Raw genomic sequence first — 25118 nt, forward strand, 5'->3', positions numbered from 1 at the left:
TTCCTGAGCTTCTGCTTAAACGCTCTGCTACCGATAGCCTTTCAAGTCTACATTCATTTTTCTTATTTTTGACACAAAACTCGTTTGGCCAAAAAATTCACCATAGAGAATAGGAGAGCAAACCTTGGACTGTGTAGAGGCGTTAGACATATTTGGAAGAGAATACGTGAATATGTGTATCAGCGTGGGCGTTTTGGTCCAAGAGCGCATTCTTTTCAGCATTATACCCTCACCACCCAATGCCCATTCTAAATGTCAACCCTATGATAAGGCATCTAATGCTTTTAATTATCTGGAAATACTCAATGCTGTAAAATAAGAAAAGAAAACAAACCAGTGCACGCTCGTGTAGGTTTTGGCCAAAGATAAAGGTGGGATTGGTATTTGAGGTGGCAACCGAGGTAGCTACTTGGGATTGAGCCGTGACTTCGGTAGATGTCGTTCTAAAATAAATAAAACAGATTACTTCCAAAAGTTTTTACTTTAATACGTTGAAGAGCATATTCCAGGCACTCTGTTTCTGCAAGGGGTACACAGAAGCATCACTCTTTCTTGGAATTTGTAGGTACAGAGTTGAGTGAAACAAGAATATATAAACAACGGGTAAAACTTTTAATTGAGACAGTTAAAATGTACGCTGAAAAATGCCCCATAATTTCGGCCTCACATCTCGTAGGCTTCCAGATATGATGCCGGAATTTTTGGGTATTTTGTAGTAAACACTCTCTTAAGAATGGTTCTAGGCGTTTACCCCTCCCCCGAAAAAAAAACGAAAAATACCCCCAGAGGAAAATACCCCCAGCGGAAAATACCTCACCGAAAAACATCCCGCCGAGAAAAAAAACCGCCAGCAAATACCCCTCCACGGAAAATACCCCCACCCCGTAGAAAAGAAGGCTATCCAAATTTGAGAATTTTATTTGAGTTTTTTTTTGTTTTTTTTTCCGTAGGCAGAAGTCATTTTGGTATAAAGTATTTTACGCCACTCACTCAAGTTTACGCTGTGTAAAACTCGAGAACAAACCAGTTTCTTCGTTGGTTTCTTTCAGCTTAGTGTGAGACAAAACAAAGAGACGTGACAGAATAGATGGGAAATACATAATCAAATATATAAATTTTGGCTATATAGTTGCACATAAGGGGGGGGGTGGAGTATTTGGACAGTTTGAACTCAGAAAACAATTCTTACTCAATAATATGCAGAATAATTGTACCTTAGCATATTTTGCCTGCAGACCAGCTATACTTTACCCCCCCCCCCTCCGTTATGTACAAATATATAGCCCAAATTTGTTCTAAAGTAGGGAAGAACCTAGCAAAAAAACCGGTTTGTTATTGAGTTTTACACAGTGTAAACATAAGTGATTGGCGTATAATACACAAGTACCGGAATTTTTCATGGAGAGAGAGCCGGGTTTTCCGGTATTATTTAAAAACGATCAGAAATTAAATTTTAAAAAACAAGTCTTTTCAACTGAATGTAAGGAGCTACTTCAAAACTTGAGACGAACAAAAATTTTACGTATATGAAAGGAAATGCCCCTTCCACAGGACCTTGCTCTTTACGCTAAAGTTTTGACTTTTTGTCCAAATTCTTTAAGAACGATTCCTGAAACACAATGACCGTTTAATTAGAACAATAAGCTTTGTTCAAAAATTCTATAAGAAAAACTTTAGCGTTAAGAGAGGTCTTGCGGAGGAGGCAGCCTCTTTCACAAACGTAATAATCTCTGTTCTTTTTAAAGTTTGAGGTTGCTCCTTACTTTCAGTTGAACAGCTTGTTGTTTTTTTATTTTTACTTACAGATAGTATTTGCTAATGGGAAACATGCTGAACAGGTTTTTTAAAGAAAAGTAAAGAGCCACATTCAACCAAAAATGAGCAAAAATAAAGTCAAATAATCTTCAAAGTACTAACTATGGAGTCTAATAGAAAAAAAAAACAAATTATATAAAGTTTTTTTTTCTATGAAAAAGACTATGTCAATAAAAAATGAACAGAAATTAATTTAAGAAACTTTTTCTGCAAAACAAATTTTTCAAAGAATAGCAAACAGCTTTGTTGAGCCAAAAATGAGTAGAAATAAATTCAAATAATTTTCCAAGCGTAAAACCCAAAACGAACAGAAATTACAATAAATAACCGATCCAAACTCAAAACACGCGAAAATTAACATTATAGGGCTGACAACCCCCACACATCCTCAAGACCAGAACATAATTTGCACTTTACTGAAAACAAAATAAATTTTATGTGTTTTCACTTTTTAGACTTTCTAACAAATAAAGAAGTATAAAGTCTATAAGGAATAGATATCAGAATATGTATATCAAACTGAGAATACACGGGTTATTGTTTTTTTTTTTGTTTTTTTTTAGTAAGGTGAAAATTTTTTTCTGGTCTTGAGAAGACATGGGTGTTGTCAGCCATTCTGCTTTTAATTTTTGCTCTTTTCGAGTTTACTAGGTTATCTATAATAATTTCTGTTAGTTTTGGGTTTCATTTATTTATTAATGGTTATTTGTGGTTGTTTTACACTTGGAAGATAAGGAAAACTAACTCGTAGAATTTGACAACGCTTTCGTCCCTAAAAACTTAAACAATAAGAATTTGTTGGTTCCCAAAGCCAATTATCCTTTCAAAGGATAGCTAAACCTTCTGAAACTTTTTGGTGCATATATTTTAGCTTAATTTTGATGATTGTTCGCATACATTTTATTTTCTTCTTCATTTTTTTTAATTTGGCACCCGTAGCTGCCAAAAATTGCAGAAGTTTTTCCACTGGGGGGGGAGTATTTTCTGTAGGGGTTATTTTCTAGGGGTTAATTTCTGGGGGAAGGGCATTTTCCGTGGGGGGGGGGATATTTTCCGGGAGATAAACGCCTAGAATCCTTCCTTGTTTAGCTATTGTTTTGTAGTTCTGCTATAACAGAAGGGGTTGTTTTCCCTTACTCAAATGAGCAAAACCTAGATTAGTTTATAAGGCTTCGATCTGTTTTGGCCATCTCTCTCTGGCCGGGCTCCCCCCTTTCTTGGTATTCCTTATTAAATAGATAACTTTAGAAAATAATTTTGTCCCCTATCTTGTAGCCTTGGCCCTTATTTTGTCTTCTTGCCTCTCAGTTTATTCCTATTTTAAGATTGCTATAAGCTTTCTAGTATTCTCCCCAGAAATAAAGCTAAAGGGCCTGGATTCCCTAAGAATACTATCAATAGTATTTAACATCATTCTTCCTGTATTTTTATTATGAAGCTTCACGTTAACTAAAGAAGGCTGGTTGTTTTGTTAACGTGAAGCTTTATAAGAAAAATCTCTTCATGAAAAATTCCGATACTTGTGTGTTATACGCCACTCACTCAAGTTTACGACGCGTAAAACTCGAGACCAAACAGGTTTCTTCGTTACTTTAGAAACGAATTTGGGCTATATATTGCACATTAGGGGGTGGGGGGAGTAAAGTAGGCACAATTATTCTGCATATTATGAAGTAAGAATTTTTATCTGACTTCAAACTGTCCAAATACTTTACCTCCCCCCTTATTATATATTTCCCATCTATTCTGTCACTTGTCTTTGTCTTGTCTCGTGCTAAGCTGAAAAAAACTAACGGGAAATCTATTTTTTTCTCGTGTTTTACGCAGCGTAAACTAGAGTGAATGGCGTATAATACATGAGTACCAAAATTCCTTCACACACGAAAAAAAAATTCCAATAAAGTTCTCAAATTTGGAAAGACTTATTTTTCACGGCGGGGGGGGGGAGTATTTTCCACGGGGGGTGGGGGTATTTTGCGGGGGGGGGGGGGGTAAACGCCGGCCATCCTTAAGATACAGTCAAAAGTCTCGTCCATTATCTGTTTTCAATCTATTTTATACAGAAATGAAAAGGTAGAGCGGTCTAAGAAACTGCTTGGAGTTGACCTACAAAACTGTACTGAATATACGGGCTATATCAAGAGTCTTTCCCTATTTACAAAAGTTAGGAGTATCCTTTAATAAAAAAAAAAAAAAAAAAAAACTGTTAGCAAAGACTCGGGGAAACGATTCTTTTTATTATTTCATAAAAAAAAGAGTTTTTTGGCGAATTTGTATGGCTGTTTGAATAATTACAAATAAACCTTAAGATCGCGACCGATAATAGATACAAAAATTTTTTATTTCAGGATTGAACAGCGGTTCTTAATCCGCACGTCTCTTAGGCATAATTGTGTTGCGGAGCAACACTGACTCTTTCGCTGTTGCTTTTTGCTTTTTTTCTCATGACCAGCGGTCTGTAAATCCGAATTCATAGGAGATGCAAACTCAACATTCTTCCTGGGTATCAGAATCTCTAAAACGAGGTAGAAAAGTTCAAGTGATCCTCATAAAATTTCCAGTGATTTTTCAGAAACAAAAATAATACTGTTTTTTTCCTCGTGTACATGACTTAACTTAGACTTAAGGCTCCTGCCGAGGGTTTGGCGTAGAGAACGATGAGACTAGGCGCCTCCAGGTTGACCTATCGCTTGCCAGGATCGCAGCTTCGTCCATCGGGATGTGGGCTTGGGTGAGGAATTCATCGGCTTTGTCTTTTGACTTGCACGCAGCTTTCCGTATCCTCATACAGCTTTTCAAAGAGTGAGCAATATTTCTTGGGTAGACCCGTAGTTCTTAGTATCAGCCAAAGTGAACGGCGATCAACAGAATCGAAGGCAGCCTTAAAGTCCACGAATGCGATGTATTCCACCCTCGTCAAGACGGCTCAGTTATTGGTCCGAAATCTTTCCAGGGACATGCTGGGGTCGTGGAAGGTAAAGGGGGGGGTAGGTCATCTGAGGCAGTATCATAGTTTTTCGTTGCAAAAAAATTTTTCGGGTGGTGGGTTGCGGGTCCAACTGACCCTAGGCCTGGGATCTAATTAGAGCTAGTACTTGCCTAGATACTGAGAGTCCCTGGGGTGGGCTCCACCCACCTCATAAGGTTGAGGCTGCCCATTAACATGGAGCGTTTAGATAGGGAAAACCCAATATCCAGAGGCACGTGGTCAGCAGACATAGTCTGCCTCATTCCGGACGAACTCGTGTACATGGAGTAAGTCAAAGCAGAACAATCCTAGCTGGGAAAGTAAAGTTTTTCAGGACAATTTTATGTAGTTCTCCGGCAGAATATTAAGTTATCTTTCTGAGGACCAGATAACAAAATTCTGTATTTCTTCTAGATTTCTTATATGATTCTGGAGACATCGATCTCGAATGCGAAATTGCAAGACAGCATGAACTTTCTTATATACGGAATTGCTTTGTTCACTTAGAAAAATCAAATAATTCTGAATACTGCTAGAACTTCATACTATTTCTTCAAAAACCTTAGCAAAATTGCCGTATGTCTCATATATTTTTCTGAAATATACGGTAAATCATAATCTCTAAATACAGAAGTTCCGATTCCCTAGTCGATGAAGTTTTACTTTTTCTCTGACAAAATGGAATAAGCTTTCTATAACTAATTTTGCATTGTCGAATTTAAGAATAATGGTATTAAAGCTATAGCACGTACAGTTATTTTTGTTATTAATTTAAAAAACTTTTTCCACAAAATAAGTTTTTCAAAGAAAAGTAAAGAACTCCATTAAACAAAAATTTAGCAAAAATAAAATGAAATAATCTACCAAGCGTGAAACTACCACAAATCAACATCGATAAGTAAATGAAACCCAAAACGAACAGAAATTACAATAATTAACCGAGTCAAACTCAAAATGAGCATAAATTAACACAAGTTGGGCGCGAAATCCCTATGCCTTCCCAAGGCCAGAACAAAATTTGCACTTTACTGAAAAAAATATAAATGTTTTTACTTTTATAACTTTAATAAATCAAATAATATAAACATTTAGATTACTAAATATCAGTATATGTATATTAAACTGACAATGCACATTCATTTTTATAAGCTGATAATTTCTTTTTATTTAGCTTTCCTTCAAAAGCAGAGTCGCTAATAACTTCCAAATTCCCCCATCCCAAAACGTAAAAGTGGAAAGGCGTCATAACATCCAACCGCCAGGAGCACTAACGTCAGGTGCACTACAAAATCCGTCATAACATCGACAAAAAAATCCGTCAGAACCACTAACCGTCATAACATCTAAAATTTTAGAACCGTAGTTTTTTAGGGTTTAGGCGGGAAAAGGTACCTAGGTTAGGTTAGGTTACATATTTAATATATGCTATGCTTTACCCCCACCCTCCTGATGTACAAATATATAGCCGAAACTTATTTCTAAACTATTATATACTTATTACTATTATATAAACTTAAAAAATTTTTTAGATGTTATGACGGTAAGTGGTTCTGACGGTTGGATGTTATGACGTTTAGTGCTTGTGACGGTTAGTTGAAATGGTAGCACCCCCCGTAAAAGTCTAAAGCTTGTTGCGTAATTTTCGTTTTACTGAAAAGTGTATGTATTTTGACCATTATGCATTTTTTTTAAAAAATATAAGCATAAATCATTTTAATAATCAAGATGACTGGAAAGAACTAATGAGAATAAACTGAATATTTAATATATAACGATATTGATTGCTGAAAATTCAGCAATCCAAAGTTTTATTTGACTATAATTTTTATTTTTTTCAATGTTGCAAATACAAAAGAAAATGTTTGTAACTTATTTTGTTTTCAGTAAAGCGAAAATGACGTGACAAGTTTTGAGACTCTTACGTTTAGGGAACTGGGAAAAGGCTAGTAGCCGAACTTCTGTTGGTAGTAATTTTTGTTCGTTTGAAGTTTGTTTTGAACATTCAATTTGATTTTTATTCGCTTAAGATTTAATTATTCATCTATATTAGTACCTATTAGTTTTATGCCCTCTGTGATCGTTTATTTTAATTTCTGTTCGTTACGGGTTTCATTTATTCTTTAGAAGTAACTTCTTGCCATTTTGAGTTTGAATTATTATATGAATTTATTTCTGTTGGGCTTAAGTTTAATAAAAGACAGTTCGAACAGGGATAAATCCTTTTATTAGACAGCGAAAAAAAAACAATAAAAAAAATATACTGGATATTTCGATCACATGTACAGTGGTCATCAGCAGAAACACTAAAATAAAACAATTAAGCCAATAACATTATATATATAAAAAAATAAAATAACTACAGAGCCTATTGTTTATTGCTCTTGTTTTTGTTATTTTATTTTGTTTTTTTGCAATGCAATACCGGAAGCAATTCTTCTTGACCTCCCAGGCTCCGGTTCGTTAGCTTTATATGAACTAACAGCTGGGCAGAGGTCAAACGCATTGGGAGAAATGGACCTTATTTTATCCGACTTCAGTAAATTATCGTAAATAGAATTCAAGCAAAATTCACCCGCGTCTCTTTTCAGAGCTAGGTTCTTGAATAAACTTTTCTTAATTTCAATTGTTCCCTGAAAGTTTGCTTTAAACGCACGTACCTAGAAATCAACAAGGCATAATCGAACAAGATAAAATGGTCGGGAAAATCGAAATTGTTCCGATAGTGCTGACGTATCTTTTCAGAGCTAGGTTCTTGAATAAACTTTTCTTAATTTCAATTGTTCCCTGAAAGTTTGCTTTAAACGCACGTACCTAGAAATCAACAAGGCATAATCGAACAAGATAAAATGGTCGGGAAAATCGAAATTGTTCCGATAGTGCTGACGTCTCTTTTCAGAGCTAGGTTCTTGAATAAACTTTTCTTAATTTCAATTGTTCCCTGAAAGTTTGCTTTAAACGCACGTACCTAGAAATCAACAAGGCATAATCGAACAAGATAAAATGGTCGGGAAAATCGAAATTGTTCCGATAGTGCTGACTATCTTTTCAGAGCTAGGTTCATGAATAAACTTTTCTTAATTTCAATTGTTCCCTGAAAGTTTGCTTTAAACGCACGTACCTAGAAATCCACAAGGCATAATCGAACAAGATAAAATGGTCGGGAAAATCAAAATTGTTCCGATAGTGCTGACGTGAAATCTTCAGGTTTGGAATTTTGCTTTAAGGTTGACGAAATAGAGTCTTGGTGCTGTAGCAATCTCATTTTTAAATTCCGGTTAGTACATCTCACATATGAGCTTCCACAAGTACATGGGATCTGATAGACCCCACTTTGCTGCTCAGATGAAGTTCAATCCTTCCCAGAATTTAAAAAAAAACTACCGAAAGTATTACTACTCTTTAAAGCTACCTTTGAACCATTACTTTGTAAAATTCTCTTAAGTTTTTCACTTAGTCCTGGAACATATGGTCAAAATCGAAACGCATTCTTTTCTTCAGTTGTCTCCAAGACTTCCTTTGAAATCTCTAAAAACTGTTTCCTTCTTTTTGAAAAAGTCTGATCAATTAATTAATCTAGATAATGGTTTAACCTTTATCACGCTCGCCAATTAAAAATTGGTTTGAACATATCTTTAACTGATCGCATTTTTAGTATTTATTTTCTGAAATTTATTATGGAAGAGTTGTCTTTTCTAAGGGAAATACTAATAAGTGAACATTATCCAGGTTGGTTAACTGACCAGACTTTTACCAGTTGCAAGCAAACACAGTCGCAAGTTGTCGCAGAGTTTGAAGTTAGTACCCTTAACCGTTCCTAAAACATTTTATGTCACCTTTTTGATAACTTGGACACAGATAGTGTCTTTTGATCTAGCTCAACATTCTCCAAAATTTCACCTCAATACCCTAGGATTTAAGTTGATTTTATTGCTTTATTTTTTGCCTAACATACTCCAAGTAATAAGGTTCAAACGGATCGACTTGAAGATCTCTGGGATCCTCTTCTTCGACGTGTGACTCATCTAAAGAATTCCTGGTTGAGTCTGATGAAGAAATTGAGTCTGATTGAAGTTGAATTTGATAAAGGAAAAGATCGGGTGTCATTCTCCGTCGCAACTTCGCAACTCATTCACTTTGATGCCTGAAATGTCAGAACCATAGTCGTAACAGAAATAGATGCTGGTTGGTCGCTTAATCAAGTAGATGAGCGACTTTACAGGATTTTATTCCACTTAAAGCCTTTCTCCATTGGGTCGCTGTCTGTTTTTAGAGGTAGTAACCACGGTTTGTTGCTGATACGTTGGTCGCTTAGAGATTATATTCTTGAAACTTAACACGTTTCTTCTATTTTTACCCACAATTCGCTCTTTTTTTTTCTTTCTTTTTTGTGTTCTTAGAACATCCAACAACAAAATTTTTACCACTTCTCGGAGCTTCATAAAAAAAACTACCGTATGATTGCATAGTTTTTTAAATGTATTATTCACTTCTAACGTGCAAAAGATTGTGTTTCGTCTTTGAGACTCTGGAACTTGTCGTTTGGCAATCAACTTGTTTTGTTTGTTAGTTTTTACGCACATTAGAATAACACTGTCCTTGGAATTCCATGCCTGGCTGTCAGAAGCATTTGAATATAGCTTTATGCACCAAAATATATATTTATATGGATTATAAAATGTGAATTAGAGGAAAATCCTAAAAGTATGGTAATTTCCAAGAACTCGAGGTCTGCTTCTAAATTTTCTTTTTAAGATTTCCATGTTACAACCCCCCCCCCCCGCAACTGACACCACTGATGATTGCAATAATAAAAATGAATAAATTGCGCAAAGCTTTTGAATCAGTGATTCCCAACCGATTTTGGGCCATGTCCCATCTAGCCATTTCTAAAATCCTGACGCCCCCTCGTGATATTTAAATTTTATTATCCAAAACTTTACATAGGTTTACAAAATTGTGTCCGCTTTACAGTCGTAACTACACACTTACGACCTTCAGGCGTACGGTAATAAGTGAAAATTACGTCTACCTATGACCGTAAACTTTTAGCGTAGTGATCTAGGAATATTAAGTACATACAAAGTCACTTTCGGATAAAATGTCATAAATGGTGTTTAAGCTTAGCAGCGACGATATAGTATGACGCATTCATTGTACAACAACTGAATAATAAGTCATTTCAGTCCTTTTTCCGAATAATCTTGATGAGTTGCGCAATCTTGTAGGCAAACATTACAAAACATCAGTTGTTTGGTTTGATCTAGTTTGTAGTGGTTTTACGACTCAATAAACTAGTTTATTTACACACAAATATACAAGTACAAAGTATTTGGTAATCTCTTATTATTGCAAGATTATCTTAATTGCCGGAAAACGTTAACGTGCTCAGCGCAAGTATGTTGGAGTTTCAAGGGGCTTATGTCCATGAAAACCACCGAGAAAATATGAATTGAACTGTTCAGAGGCTAGTTTGACCAAGTCCACAAAACATATAGTGGAGGAGATTCATTGCTAGTTTTGATGTTAATGCAACAGTGGAACGAAATGGCTGCAATTGAAAGTTGTTGAATGAATTTGCATTGCCAGTTTAATATAGATATACTGCTATTTAGTAATCAAAATGTTAATATTATTTTATTTATTTAAGTTATAAAAGTAAAAACACTAAATTTTTTTCACTAAAGTGCAAATTTTGTTCTGGCCTTGGGAAGGCATAGAAGTTTTGAGCCCAACTTATGTTAATTTCTGCTCGTTTTGAGTTTGACTCGGTTATTTATTGTAATTTCTGTTCGTTTTGGGTTTCATTTATTTATCAATACTGATTTGTGGTAGTTTCACGCTTGGTAGATTATTTGATTTTATTTTTGCTCATTTTTTGTTTAATGGAATTCTTTACTTTTCTTTGAAAAACTTATTTTGTGAAAAGTATTTTTAATTAATTATTAGTAAAGACGGTGGGAGCAATGAGGATGTTAAAAGTAGAATAGCCAAGGTTCAGGGCGTTTTTTCACAGTTGAAAAAAGTTTGTAAGGATAGAAACATAAGTCTGCGAACCAAGATTAGAATATTGGAAGCTACACGACAGTGGTCAAATTATGATTCTAAAGCAGGAGCGCTCCAAAAAACGGAGTAAGATTTGCTAGATGTTTTCCAAAGAAATTGCCTACGGATTGTTTTGGGTATCCGGCTGACTGACTATATTTTAAACAGTCGGCTGTGCGAAAAGTGTGGTTCAATCCCGCTTTCTAGGGCTATAATAAAAGAAAGGTTGAGATGGCTAGAGCACTTTCTGCGGATGAAGGATGACAGATTGCATGAAAGATATGTCCTTTTCGGCCAACCTTCTAGGGCTAAACGGAAAGCAGGTCGTCCGCAATTGGACTTGGAGGATGTCATAAAGAAAGATTTAAGGGAAGTGGAAACTTCCTGGGAGGACGTAAAGAGGAAGGCTTAGAATGGAGATGGAGGAGGAGCGTGCGTAGCTGTGTTGGTCTCAGGTGGCTTTGTGCTGCGGTGAGTTGTTAGTAGCAGTAGAAGCTCATTCTTTTCTGTCCACTGGCTGACATCGACCTCGTTTTCTAGACTATTTTTCCTTGTTTTCATACGTCTTGTAAAGCCAGTGTGGTCTTAGAATGTATTCAAACCGTTTATTATTAAAAAACTATAATTTAAAGTATCATAAACGACAATAACAGCCGAATTCGTGTTTTGCGTCATGAGTAGTTGAAGCAAAGGTTACCAAATATTTGCCTTTCGAAAATATCACGGGAAACACATGCTTTTATAAAAATGGCTCTTCCAGGCGTTTTCTTTAAGTTAGAAATGCTCAAATTAATAGTAATACTATTAAATTAGTAATAATAAAATTGACAGTAGAGCTTCAATAAAGGTTCTGGGCAGGGTTGCCACCCCCTAGGGATCTATCACTATTTATAGTAATTTTATTTTTGCCTAGTGATTTTTTTTTCGGTTAGCGATTTTTACTGGTTTTCTTTTTCTAAAACTAGTAAATTATTTCCTAAATGAAGTGATTTTTACGATATAGCGCATAAATGTAAGTGAACACATCACCAAGGAAGCTAATTATTATTAACAATCATACTAATTACAAATTGAAAGCAAGAGGTGCTTTAGTGAAAACTTACTGACAGCCGAAAATAAACAAAAACTACTCTCTTTGTTCTGTCATAAAAGGCATAGTTAATTGAAAATAAGTTATTCATGTTTGACAGAGACTGGGTTGATATGATTTGCGTTTCAATTCAGAAGTTGATATTAAATTGCATAAAGTGATACTGCTTAATTAGGAAGTTTTATGGCTGTAAGCCGGCATAGCAAGGAATTTAATTTGTCACTTTTTATTGAACATTTGAACTGAGCCATTATTCATTAATCCGTGTTGCTTATTTTTTGTCTTTTTATTTTTATTAGCAATATCCTTTTCGAAAGTTCAGTTGCAACTGACATTTAATGGTTAATATAGTTTGGTGTGGAGAGTCAGACAAATTAAAACAATTCCATGCGTGAATTTCTAAAAATTTTCCCATCTCCCGTGTAAAATTTCTCCTATAAGTGTTTTCCCGGAAACTTCCCTCCCCATGGTAGATCCCCGGCAGAAAATTTCCAAAACAAATACTACATGCAAGCAATGGGCAAATTGTATAGCTTGCAGCTTTTTCACCAAGGACTGTCGGGGTCATGTCCCCCCAGAGACTTGGTTATTAGACCTTTCGACTTTCAACAAAGCTAAACCGAATGGCCATCTCAGAATTTTAACCAGATCTCTTTGGGAAAAAAGAGCTCAGGAGAGGGACTAGTAACGCTTCAATCTTTTTGTTCACACAAAAATAATAACAGAACTTTTAATTTCCGTTCGAATGAGTCCTTCCCCGGTCTTCAATGACCATTGGTTCGATACGATCACTCCCGGGGAAAAAAACAGCAAATAAACACCAATCCGTGATCATTCTTCTAGCAAAAAAAAAATATTCCAGATTTAAGTAGATACAGCACAAAGAAGCTTGAAACCTCTACGGTAGTGTTATCTAATACTCTACATCTGACGGAGAGACTTTCATTAAGATGACTTGACTTTTTGGGGTTGTTTATTATTCGAAAATCAGGCAAATCTTCTCATGCTCGTATCTTTTGACGGGCAAGACTAAACTTAGTGAATTGTATATATTTTGAATCAGCACAAAAAAAACTTCCCTTTTTCTGAGTTTCGGCTACTATAAGGCCGAGTTACTCCTTACTTACAGTTCTTTACCACAAAATATTTGAAAGATACAAAGAGACATTTTCAAAAAAGATTTTTGCTTAGAAAAAAGATTAAAATAATGCTATTTTTTAAAATCTAGGGGAAGTAGTTGCACCCTCTCCTCATTGGTGCCCCTGTGTTGAACATACCAAAGAAACAAATTAGTCTTATTGACAAAAGTCTAAAAGTAACTGAAACCGGGGATTTAAAAAAAAACAAGACCAAGTTGACTGTTAAAGCAGCTGTATTATAATTTAGAAAATTTTTTCTAATTACTGATTGATGATTTAGCCATTTTTTCAAGAGCGTACTGATTTTTTGCACATTCGATGATTTTTTTTTCAGGAATCTGGTGATTTTCTTTTACCTGGTGGCAACTCTGGCTCTGGGAAAAGCTTTCATCGTTGCTGCTTTAAGTCAATTAAAGAGTAGTTCCCTCTGTGGGACAAATCTGTTAAAATCTTATATTTCGTACAGACGGAAATGCAATAGTTGCTGTATAAGAAAGCCACCCATTTAACTCGATTTTTCCACCTAAATTTTAGAGTTTTTTTCACCTAAATTTTAGCAAAATCCAAAGCATCAATGGATTTACCGACACATCCTTGTTCGAGAGGTAAACCCTTTGCGGAAATCCCGAAGAAATCCTAAATCCTGTTCTAAAACTAAGAATGAAACGTGCCCGGTGGACAAAATGCAGCCTATGGGCAACAACTTGGGCACTGCTAATTTATCAAGCCAAAGGATCCTCGTAGCCGTGAGATTTCAATTTAGATTTTCAATACAAAACCCTATATTTTCGCTCTTCCGAAAGAATTTATCAAAATGTAATTGCGATCATTGAAACGATGCCATTGAGCTTCAGAATTATGATTGTAGTGTCGATTTTTTATGAAAGGAGGAAAAAATGCAAAGTTCAACTGAATTGAATTAAATAGGTAGCATACCTGAATAAATTATTGGATATTGGATGAATTTCTGCTTCCGGGGGATGATCTGGATCTTTTGAACCGTTGCTAACAGATATTGCCACTTCCTTGTCTAGATTACCGACTAAAAAAGAAGATAAGAAAATATGGTAAGTTAAGGTTAAGAATACGGCACTGGACTTTATGGTCCCTACCGGCGATGCTGATATCTGTCTCATGGCTGCGGCCAGGAAGAGAAATCGAGGTTGGGGGCCAGCCATCCTGTGCTTTCCCGCACCCTTCCTGTTTACCTTCCCCAAAGTTCTCCAGGAGCCCATTTAGAGCTGGGTCAACTCTGGCTGAGCTTATATAACCACGCCACTGACCCCCGTTTCATACCAAATAGCCGGCGACATCAGGACACTGATGTCGCCTGTCCTCGCGGACAAAAGTATTTCAAGTCTAGAAAAAATATGAGAAAAAATAATCCGGCCCAAAGTCATAGGACGCTGACACTTTCGACATTATTATACACAGATGAGTTATTATGTTCCAGAATCCACATGTTATTTCAGCCATTTATGTTCAATCAATCACTTGTACATGCGAAGTTTCGATTGGTGAGTGTAGAAACCGGTCACAAAATTATAACATAGTACGTTTTGAATTACTGAAGCTAAAATATTGCAGAAGTGTACAAAATCTAAACAAAAACATCTCATTGAGTGAGCATTGCACTTTTGTCAACTCAGAGCGACTATATCGCAGAATTGCTTTTCGTTTCAATAAACTAAATATGTATCTATATACAAAGAATTGATAAAAGAAGAAGTGCGTTAGATAAAAGAAATCGCAACAATAATTTGATTCGCAAGAAAAAAAATATCACTCGAATGAGCTTACCTCTAAGAAAAGAATTCGACACTGACTCCCCAAAAGTAGAGGCCGTTGTCGTTGGCTCTGTTGTGCCATTTGTAGTGACTTGCGAGAGTAAAGAAGGTCTCAAAAATATTCTAGATTTTGCACTTGATGACTGATCTAAAAATGAAGAAGATCCAATACCCAATCATTTTCACTGCTTAAAATCATGAATATCACAAACCATCTAAATAAGCTTTATACTAGATATTATATCACTTTATTGATTAGTTAAATATGCTCCTATCTTTTTTTTTGTCTACAACACCTTATATACGAAGGCTCTAGTTTCAATTTTTGGCTGTCGGGCAAATTTCATAATATTCAGATGCGTCCAGTGTTCCGATACTCAACGATCTTCTCCTTTTCTGTTGCTTATTCTTTTTCTTTTCAGAATTGTTCATAATTAAGTAAAAGATAAAAAGGGTTGAAGATAACTTGAAAAATATTTTCACAGTATTCCACCAATATGTTAATCCGGTAACAAATGAGTTTAAACATAGTGAACTGGTTATGGGGCCCTACTGAAGCTCCTTCCACTTAAGAACCCAGAACAAAATTTCCCCAAAATGCTACCGGAAGAAGAAGAAGATAAAGATTTAAAGACGGTTTGGATGAGCTTTTGAGAAGAACCAAGCAACACGATGTTCATCTAAGAGATAAACGTGATATACAGGGAACGGCTTACTTCCTATGAAGATCGCTGGCCATTAATCCTCAAGAATAGTTTGATCTGAACGAAACTATTGTCTTAGAGGAGCAAATGAATATCCTCTAGGGGGTCGTAATGAAAGCGTCCTATAGATTTTTTTGAACATCCTTGATACTCTCAAGTTTCTTGTGACATTTCCAGGCAATTCACTTCCTCTTCCATACTCAAGTTTTTAGGTGCTAGGGCTTCATAGTTTCATTTTTCAGTGACTAAGCCTTCAACTATTGAAACTTATAAACTTCTAGTACCTTGACAAAAAAAAAAGCAACAGTCGAAAAACTTAAAAGGAGGAGTTTAATCGGTTGTAGCTGGATGCCCAACAAATTTCAAACGGATCAGAGGGATGTCCTGTGGAAGGTAGGTGGGGACTGGAAGTAATGCACATTTCTGAAAATTCTTCCCTTTTGTCCCCTTGCCCCAAGGTTCTCGCTTTATAAACTTCTAGGGGTTAGAGCCACGTTTGTTCAATGGTTGGAGAAGGGGCATATGCATCAACAAATCATCGAGCTCATGTTTTACTCCATTACTCAAGATACTTGCTCTGTAAGTTTCAAGCTCACTGGACAGAAGAAACTGCCCTTTCCTTCCTAAAACTAGCGGTGTGAGGTTGTTGTTAGATGGGTCACAGGCACACTTAGTGCTGTCGATCATATAAGTTGAAACTTTTGTAGGGATTTGGTTCAAATAAGCTGCAAAATGCATCCTTTTCTGTTAAAATTTGGCAGTGGGTTGGGCGTCATGAATGTTAGATGGATCGCAGGTCCATTTTGAATCTTAAATCTTACACATGAAAATCCTTTCGTGACTACGGTTTAAACCAAAATAAATGTGCCTACCTTCTTGCTACTAAGTCAAGAGGGTGTTCGAGGGGTTACAGGCCCACTCTTATTTACCAATCATTCTGACAAGTAATGTTTCAATGATCCGGTTGAAACATGGTGAAATAGGCCCATATTAGTCAGAAGTCTTCTTAGTCCATCTGAAGTCTTCTTAGTCAATCCATATCTTTGATTTAGGCCCATCTTAGTCAGAAGTCTTCTTAGTCCATCTGAAGTCTTCATAGTCAGTCCATATCTTTGATTTAGGCCCATCTTAGTCAGAAGTCTTCTTAGTCCATCTGAAGTCTTCTCCAAGGCCTTACCCAGAGAGAGGGGGAGGGGGGGGGGGTTGAATCCCCCCCCCTAAAAAAAAATATTTGTCTGACTCGTAAAAACGTAACAAAAACGGATATAAACATATTTTGTATGTGATTTTTGATGTTTTTATGTGTACCCCCCCCCCGAAATTTTTTTTGAGTAAAACCCCCTCCGAAAAAAAAATCCTGGGTAGGGCCTTGGTCTACTTAGTCCAAGTCAATATCCTTGATTTAGATCGTTTAACGCTGAGATAGGACTTCAATTGTTCTCGTACCCCGTCGCCAAATCTGGCACTTAGGATTTAGGGGAGGGGTGAACCCCCCCCCCCCTGAAATGTTTGTCTGACTCGTAAAAACGTAACAAAAATGGATATAAACAAATTTTGTATGCGTTTTTTGAGGGTTTTATGTGTAACCCCCCCCCTCCCAAATTTTTTTTGAGTAAAACTCCCTCCGAAAAAAAAATCCTGGGTACGGCCTTGGTCTACTTAGTCCAAGTCAATATCCTTGATTTAGATCGTTTAACGCTGAGATAGGACTTCAATTGTTCTCGTACCCCGTCGCCAAATCCGGCACTTAGGATTTAGCTGGTTTTTACATAAAGTCGGAATTTGGCTTATTTTTTCAGCAAGTCCTTGGAATTAGGCAGCTGGGACTTAGCTTGAAATATACTGGCCCTCGGCAGGGAATTCGTGGTTTATAGAAAAATAATTGTTGTCATAGACCCTTTGTTCATTAAAATTAGCAATAGTGGGAAACTGCATAGTTGTGCACCAGCTTATTAAGGCGGAGGTTACTGTATCTTTATGTGTGTGCTGGAAGGGGGAGGCCTTAATCCTCAAAGAGTGCATTTTTTCAAAATTTCTATGGGATCTACTTCAAATAATTATGGAGGGGGATTTAACCCTGAGCCTCCGTTTCTTTGAACGGATATGTTTGGACTAAGCCTGCAATATGGTTGCTAAGGGAGTGGTAGCCTGGCTTTCACTGCAGACGGTAGTCTTAGTGGGAAAAGTTAGTTTATGAATACCAAAACATTCTGATAAAAATTTGAGCCTAAGCGTAAAGAACATCGCTCTTATTTAGGAAAATATGTGTTTTGTTTTGAAAAAGAAAACACCAAAATAAGCCCTTGTTCTTGAAGCATTGTTATACAAAGTTAAACTTTAATTTAAACAGCGTTGAAGGGGGGTGGTAGGTCCATAGTATTTAGGACAACCCTGTATATCAGAACAAAAACAAACCGAAATTGACTTTACAAAAAGCAAGTTTTAACAAACGCAAGTAAAGAGCAGCATTACAACTTGTTACCAAGAACAATGCGTTAAAAGTGCAATTTCTTTTTTGGCATGATGCCTCGAAAATGATTCCTATTAGCTTTAAACAATATAATTTGCAATTCGAACATTAAGAAAGGTAATCAATAAATAGAAAAGATGTAATGTCAAATTGCCATTTATTCTATTCTAAATACTTTTAGGAAAGCAATAGAAAATTCTTAAGGTAAAAAATGGGGGAGGGAGTTCAGAGAGGGTGGTAGTCTCTAGTACATATAGGATAACGAAGTCAACTTACTTTCATTGACTAAAGGACGGGCACCAAACTTGCTCGGTGCTAAAATAGGTCTTTGAATAACATCTGGTTCTCTAAGTCGAGGAGGACTCCTGCTACTAAATGGGTTAGGTGGTCCAGAGGATATGGACTTTGGAGTAGCGAAAACAGCTGAAAGAGAGAAAAGACGATTGAAGCTTAAAAAAGCTATATACGAAAAAAGCTCACCAATAAAACATAATAATAGAAATAATATTTCTTGTCTTCAAACAGCTGAGCACCGGCAATTTTCTTTTAAGCAAAAACGACCAAGATATATCGCTATGTGAATTCCCGCTGGTATCACTGAATGAGTTTTCAATTTGGGAAGTCTTCCTACAAAATTCCTCCCCCCGCCAAAAAAAAAACAACTTGAATACCAATCCAGAAAATAATACCAACGGTAAATTTTTTCCAGGACATAAAAAAAAACTTTTATTTTCCTTACACCCATTTTCTCAGGTCGAATAATGACTTATTATATATATATATATATATATATATATATATATATATATATATATATATATATATATATATATATATATATATATATATATATATATATATATATATATATATATATATATATATATATATATATATATATATATATATATATATATATATATATATATATATGTATATGATCCAAATCCAATATTCAGCATGATATTAAGTGAACCCCATTTTTTACAAAAATACCGTTTAACACCATACAACCCAACCCCCTCCCTAATCTAGCCCTCATTTAACAGAACCCCATGCCGCTTTCCATACCGACATACAGGTTGCATTCAATACCAAAAAAGGAGAGGAGGTGGGGCTTCTCTACAGGAAATAGATAAAATTTGACTCATTGGCGTTATTGGACCCGAAACTTAAAAGAACAATGGATGTCTTGACATTGCATTCCCAGTATCATCGTGAAGTCAACCAACGCGTAGATATAGTGGGCATGTGAGGTTAAAAAATTTTACTATTCCAGTAAAGTTTATTACCCAGTGACGTAATAATTTTACAACCGATAAACTTCCCAATTCGTAAATACGCATCCATTAGGACCACCAAAGAAACATCTACGAAACAAAGGTCTTGAAACAATAGTCAGAATCTTTGAAACAATCACTTTTACATGACAGTTCCATGAAATTCCATATCATTTTTCACGTGCTTCGTAGCAAAATTGCTATGGCTCTAGCAAGTTAAATAGAGCCAAAGGCAGTAAATATACGCTTAAACAAAGGGCGACACAGCCGGTCGAAACAATACAAATTTCCCAGAAAAAATACAGTATCTACAAATTAGAATACAATAATACTAGGTTCCATGGGAAATGATGGCAAACACCTATTTTGAATTAATAAACAAAATCAGAAATAACTAGCGAGTTTGCAGATGTCACTAACCAAAAATGCATTGTCGATAACCACGCATTATGCTTCTGCTTCAGAAGGCAATTCAAACATAAATAAAGATCATAAGGTCCTAAAGTTACAAATTAAATACTAAGTAGATCTCTAATGTTTCCGTTAACGGCCTGATTACAGGGAAAACCATCTGACCTGTCTTGGACAGATCCATTCACGCTAGATTTCACATAGTAATGCATTTAATCTCAATCAAATTTTCAGTCGTATCAGTTTTCTTAATACGGTAACCAAGTACGCACTATGCAATACACGGTATAAATACTCTGTATAAGTTTAGAAATCAAATTAAATGCCTTAAGCACTCTGAAGCAAGGCTTCCGATGCCGAGTATTACCTATATTAATTTCATAAATCCATCTTTCTCATGAATCATGAATCTCATGAACCTAAGAAACTTCTTGCTCTTGTATTCTTTATGATGCTATATTTGGATATTTGAAAAATACATATTGTCATACAACAAAATGGTATCTTCCACAAACGATAGTCATACTTTTCTGTGAGTAGCTCAGTGCAAGTAATTGTTTGACTTCTTCGCATGTCGTTCCAGCACACAAATCGTTACAATCAAAGACATAGGTTATATTTAACTAGCCAAAAATACGATATCTTTCACACAATATGAACACAAATTGTGTCAATAGTTAAATATCAGTTCAGAGTGCGGGGCTTTTTTTAAGGGGCGAACTATTTTAATTCTTGGCCGCTTCAGATGTTTTAGATTAACTCAGTAGTTAAAGTCAAAAGTAGTCAATGATTGCGATTCGATTCTAACCATAGTTTCGATTATTATGGGCTAGAGTTCATTCTTGACTAGGTTGTGATTGACACTGCAACCATGAAAAAATACCCTGAGTAACCCTCGACCACTCCAGAAGTCTACAATTAATACAGCAGTTGCAAGAACAAAAAAAAACCCTAATCGATGATAGTCACCCAATTGACTACGGTTGGGCCAATTTTTCTAATTAACATTATTGGCATAGGATTGTTGACAATTAACCCACATGTATTGCAAGGGATACCTAATGACAGAAAAAAGAAAGAGCTGACTATTCCAAAATGATGCTTCTAAGAAAGTTAGATATACAAATAATGAACATGTTAAAGCAGTTGATGTACAGACTATTTATTAATGTTCTTTTCTGATCCAACAATGTCTTTTTTTTAGCACCGCAGATTCTTCTTTGCAATCGAAATTGGCAATCTCTAAGTCAACTCCAAAAGGCTCAAGCCAACACGTGAGAGAGGAACATACTACACTAATTTTAAATATAGTTAATTTAGTCGAGTATTCATAATCTCAGCGTGGTAATTTGTTTTATGTTTAGCACTATCACTTACTAATTGTTAATTTGTTGCTGCCAGCGTCGATTAGTTTCACACTGACTCTAAACATGTGGCAAAGTATATATTTGTTGATAATTGAATGAAGATTGAGAAAACTTACTTGAGTTTCTCAGAGCTAACATAGAAGCACACCTTTATATTCATAAAACCGAAAGATCGATAACAATATTTCATAGCAGATTCTTTGGCCTGATAAAATTAAGCACATGAAGAAACAATTCCACATCTGCATATATAGTTGATTGGTTTTTTTTCCATGATGTCACATCTTTTTTATATTTCTTATCTTCAATCATGAAATGTCTAACACTCGAAGTCGGTGCTTGAAATGCAAAGGATATAGACAAGTGCTAATAAGATAAGAAATATTTATATGTTGCAGCGATTAAGTGTTTCACAATATGAATGCATACTTTTCTGAGTCTTGAACCAGCATGAGTATCTGGCAACCATTTGTGTCCGATCAAGGGTCTCTCTCTGTCGTCCAGCCGTCGTGTCGAATTTTTCTAGCTTTACGTCGACACTTGCTATGAAACAGGGTAGTCTCTTTAAAAGCTGAGATTCGAGCTCGTAGTAATGTCCTAGGGTGTTGATAAGCGCCCAATCTCGGGTGCATTCCCTGGATGTGTTCTGCCTGTAGGTGATATGTACGTCAAAGTTGTTTTTTTATAGCAAAATAAAACATACTCTAACTAGACACGGGGCGTCACTTCGCTTTCCGAACTGACAACTATCAGCCCCTTACATTAAAAAAAATCTACCTCTCAGCTTAAAATAAACCAAAAAAAAAAATGCTAAATATCTGACAGGGACGAACACAGAGGAGGGGAGGGGACACGCAAAATCCTAAATGTTCCAGAATTTCTGGGTGCTTTTTATTCAACTTATTATATAAAATTGGCGATTTTTAATTATCGGTCTCTCCGCCCAAAAAAAAGTCCTGTGTAAGTGCCTGATATCTGGGGCTAGTAGATTTCAGCTATCGACAATTCTCTTTACCATTTTAACTAACCTCCATAACCTACAATTGGCTCAAGTATCACAAGTATCACCCATATACTTGTTGTCCAATGGACAATATATGAATGAAAAATGGAATTCATCCCTAAGGAAATATTCAGATTAAATGTGCACAAGAGACACAGATTGATACCCCATGATATTTGAAATAGAAAATACACTATGCCTAGTTCCATCATCCTATAACGGAATATTGTTAGTATCAATCGTGCTAACAATTGTAAGTTCACATTTAACAGAAAATTGTTAAAATGTAAGGGACATTTCATAACAATTTGAAACATTGTTGGAGAAAAATTACTGATTTATTTTGTCCACGAAATCGGAGATAAAAATAAACCTGGAAATTCCATCAATAAAGAAATAACAGTGAAAGATAATTGTTTTATAGTTCTGCACTGCATTTTTATGCTTGGTTTGAAATGTTGTTTTAAACCAGTTTTAACTCTTATTATGTACTATTTTAAATACTGCACCAAATCAATTGTAACGAATTGTTGTTAACAAATTTGTTTCAGTTAACAACTAATTGTTAGTAACAACTTTTTGATGATTCACAATTCTATTTACGCATTATTCTACATGATTAAATTCAAGTGTCTTTCACAATAGCTAAACCATTCAAACTGGAAACGTGAGAATAGTAATGGAACCAAGAAAATGGTTGTGCAAAAGGTACCCCCCCCCAAAAAAAAATACATTAAAAATCCAGAAATATCCCAGAAGTACAGTATTGCGGAAAAAATACAATCGATTTAAAGTGCTTAGATTGTTATTATCAAATAGCTCGTGGTAACGAACTGTAAGTAAGGAGCGATTCGGCTCAATAATAATGGAAACTCTAAAACACGGAATTCTTATATCAATAGATATATCAATAGAATTGAATTTTTGTGCTGATTCCAAAAATATATAAGATTAATTAAGTTTAGTCTTACCTATAAAAATATACAAGCATGAGGAAATGTGCCTCGTTTTCGAAAAAGGGGGTAAAAAATACCAAAAAGTCTAGTAATTTTAATGAAAATCACATCATCAGATGCAACGTATCAGAGAACCCTAATATAGGGGTTTGAAGCTCCCATCTGCAAAAACGTGAAATTTTTCATTTTTTGCCAGAAAAAAGATCACGGATACGTGTTGTTTTATTTATTTATTTTTAGAGGGCTCATCTTAACATAAATTAAAATTCTAGTGCCTATTGTAAGTGGTCAAAATATGGAGGGAAACTAGCCCTCCCAACAAGTTTTTCAACTAAAACAAGCTTTTTCACCTGAAAGTAAGAACCATCATTAAAACATGAAATGAACAGAAATTATTCCGTATACGAGGAGGGTTCCCCCTCCTAAATACCTCGACCTTCACGTTAAAGTTTAACTTTTTGTCCCAATTCTTTAAGAACAAATTCTGAAACACAATGGGCCTTTTAATTTGAATAGGATACTTTTCAAAGTACTAAAAAAAAAACTTTAGCGTGAAGACCGAGGTATTTAGGAGGTGGTAACCCTCTTCATATACAGAGTATTAAGTTTTTTTTTAATTAAGTTTTTAAATTCGTATTAAGTTTTAATGTTGCTCCTTACTTCCAGTTGAAAAAAAAAATGTTTTCTTTTTAATTTAAAATCGAAAGGGACGTAGCTAGGGGTTACAATAAAAGATGTGCCTTCTAGTTTTAGGCGCAAAAAAAAACTGCGCGCAGCATTCCCTACCCCTCTTGTTATTACATCTTGGGTTTGCAAAGGGTGCTATAGAGTAACTACTTTACGTCATCTATTCTATTGGAATAGATTTAACACACTAATCTATTTGTGTTGGGTTGAACAGTTAAGGGTTGATTTATGTGGGAGCCAAACACTGCTTGAAAATCACTTGTTGTGCATCACTTGAAAAAAACATCATACAAACAAGGTTAAACTATATTTCAAATTTTTTTGGTGTTTTTATGGGTCGACAGCTTGGCTGTGGCTAGGAGGGCAGTAACCCCCCTCCCCTTAAAGAAAACTATTATGCTAACGAACGAAAATGCCAAAAGCAACTGTGGAGTTAAGTTCTGGCAGAAGGTAAATCTAACTCCTCTAACCTAGTTGGTCTGTCACCCCACCCTCCTAACAAAAAACCTAGCTATGTTCATACTGGAAAGCCAAGTTATTTACAACCCTGGCAATTCCTGTTCAATTTTAAAGTTCGGTGCATTGAAAAGAATTTACGTAATGCAAAATCTAAAAACAGACGACTGGTTTTTAGAAGGAAAAAAAACAGGAAAAAAAACTAGTTTTTGATTAATAATTAAAAGTTGCGCAATTTGGAGCTTTGACAAGAAGATACAATTCTGGTATAGCTAGTGGATTCCCGCTATAATTTTGCACCTTTATATAGGAAGAAAACACCAAGAGCTAAATACCTTTTTTTTAGGACAGATTGACTACATTCTCATTGAAATGCTATGGAATATAACTCTTCATGCTTTAGCCCACGAGCAAACTCCCCCCAAAAAAGTCCTGGACATTGAACGTCCATTAGCGGTAAAAGGTAGTAACACAAACTGGGTTACAGTATTTATAGTCATTGCTCTGTTACGGCTTGCCATGCTCATTTGCAGGGCGGGCGCTAGGGGGTGGCGAAGTTGGTGAACCACCCAAAGCCCCGTGTATAGCCCTTCAAATCTTATAATATAGGATAGGGAACCTGAACCTATATCTTGTAATATAGGTTCAGGACTCAGTAAGCAGGGTTTCACACAAAACTTACTAGTGGGTTTCATTAGTTCAAGTTTTTGGTTTATATGAATGTTTTTGAAAGAAAAATAAAACTATTCATTAAAAGAGCTTAAACTTCACTACAATCCATCTATCTATCATAAAAATTCTCACCCGATAGATTCCTGCCTTTCTGTTCCGTGTTATTTCCTGACTGAGTCAGTCAGTCTGAATAAATAAGACATCCACACATGGTGTTAATTTGATTTGATGAATTTTTCACTTTTGATTGGAGGGCAACTACCCCTCCCCC

The 25118-nt window shown here is 35.6% G+C and overlaps 1 protein-coding gene across 2 annotated transcripts in view; it reads right to left on the reverse strand.

Moving 5' to 3' along the window:
- The window catches only part of RanBP3 (ran-binding protein 3), a 68883-nt gene that overhangs the window by 23450 nt on the left and 20315 nt on the right, over nucleotides 1-25118 (reverse strand). Inside the window, exons 1-5 of one of the 2 annotated variants that reach the window (XM_089085745.1) lie at nucleotides 21190-21333; nucleotides 18292-18438; nucleotides 14855-14989; nucleotides 13991-14096; nucleotides 335-443 (exon numbers count right to left, since the gene is read on the reverse strand). In XM_089085745.1, the coding sequence (XP_088941871.1) occupies nucleotides 335-443; nucleotides 13991-14096; nucleotides 14855-14989; nucleotides 18292-18438; nucleotides 21190-21211 (519 nt within the window). In that variant the 5' untranslated portion in view covers nucleotides 21212-21333. Of the gene's footprint in view, nucleotides 1-334; nucleotides 444-13990; nucleotides 14097-14854; nucleotides 14990-18291; nucleotides 18439-21189; nucleotides 21334-25118 lie in introns of those variants that run through there. The other variant, XM_089085744.1, reaches the window with a different exon arrangement.

This window comes from Artemia sp. Qi Xiang Cuo, chromosome 3 (genome assembly GCF_049724085.1).
Source record: "Artemia sp. Qi Xiang Cuo chromosome 3, ASM4972408v1, whole genome shotgun sequence".
Taxonomy (NCBI): Eukaryota; Metazoa; Arthropoda; class Branchiopoda; order Anostraca; family Artemiidae; genus Artemia; species Artemia sp. Qi Xiang Cuo.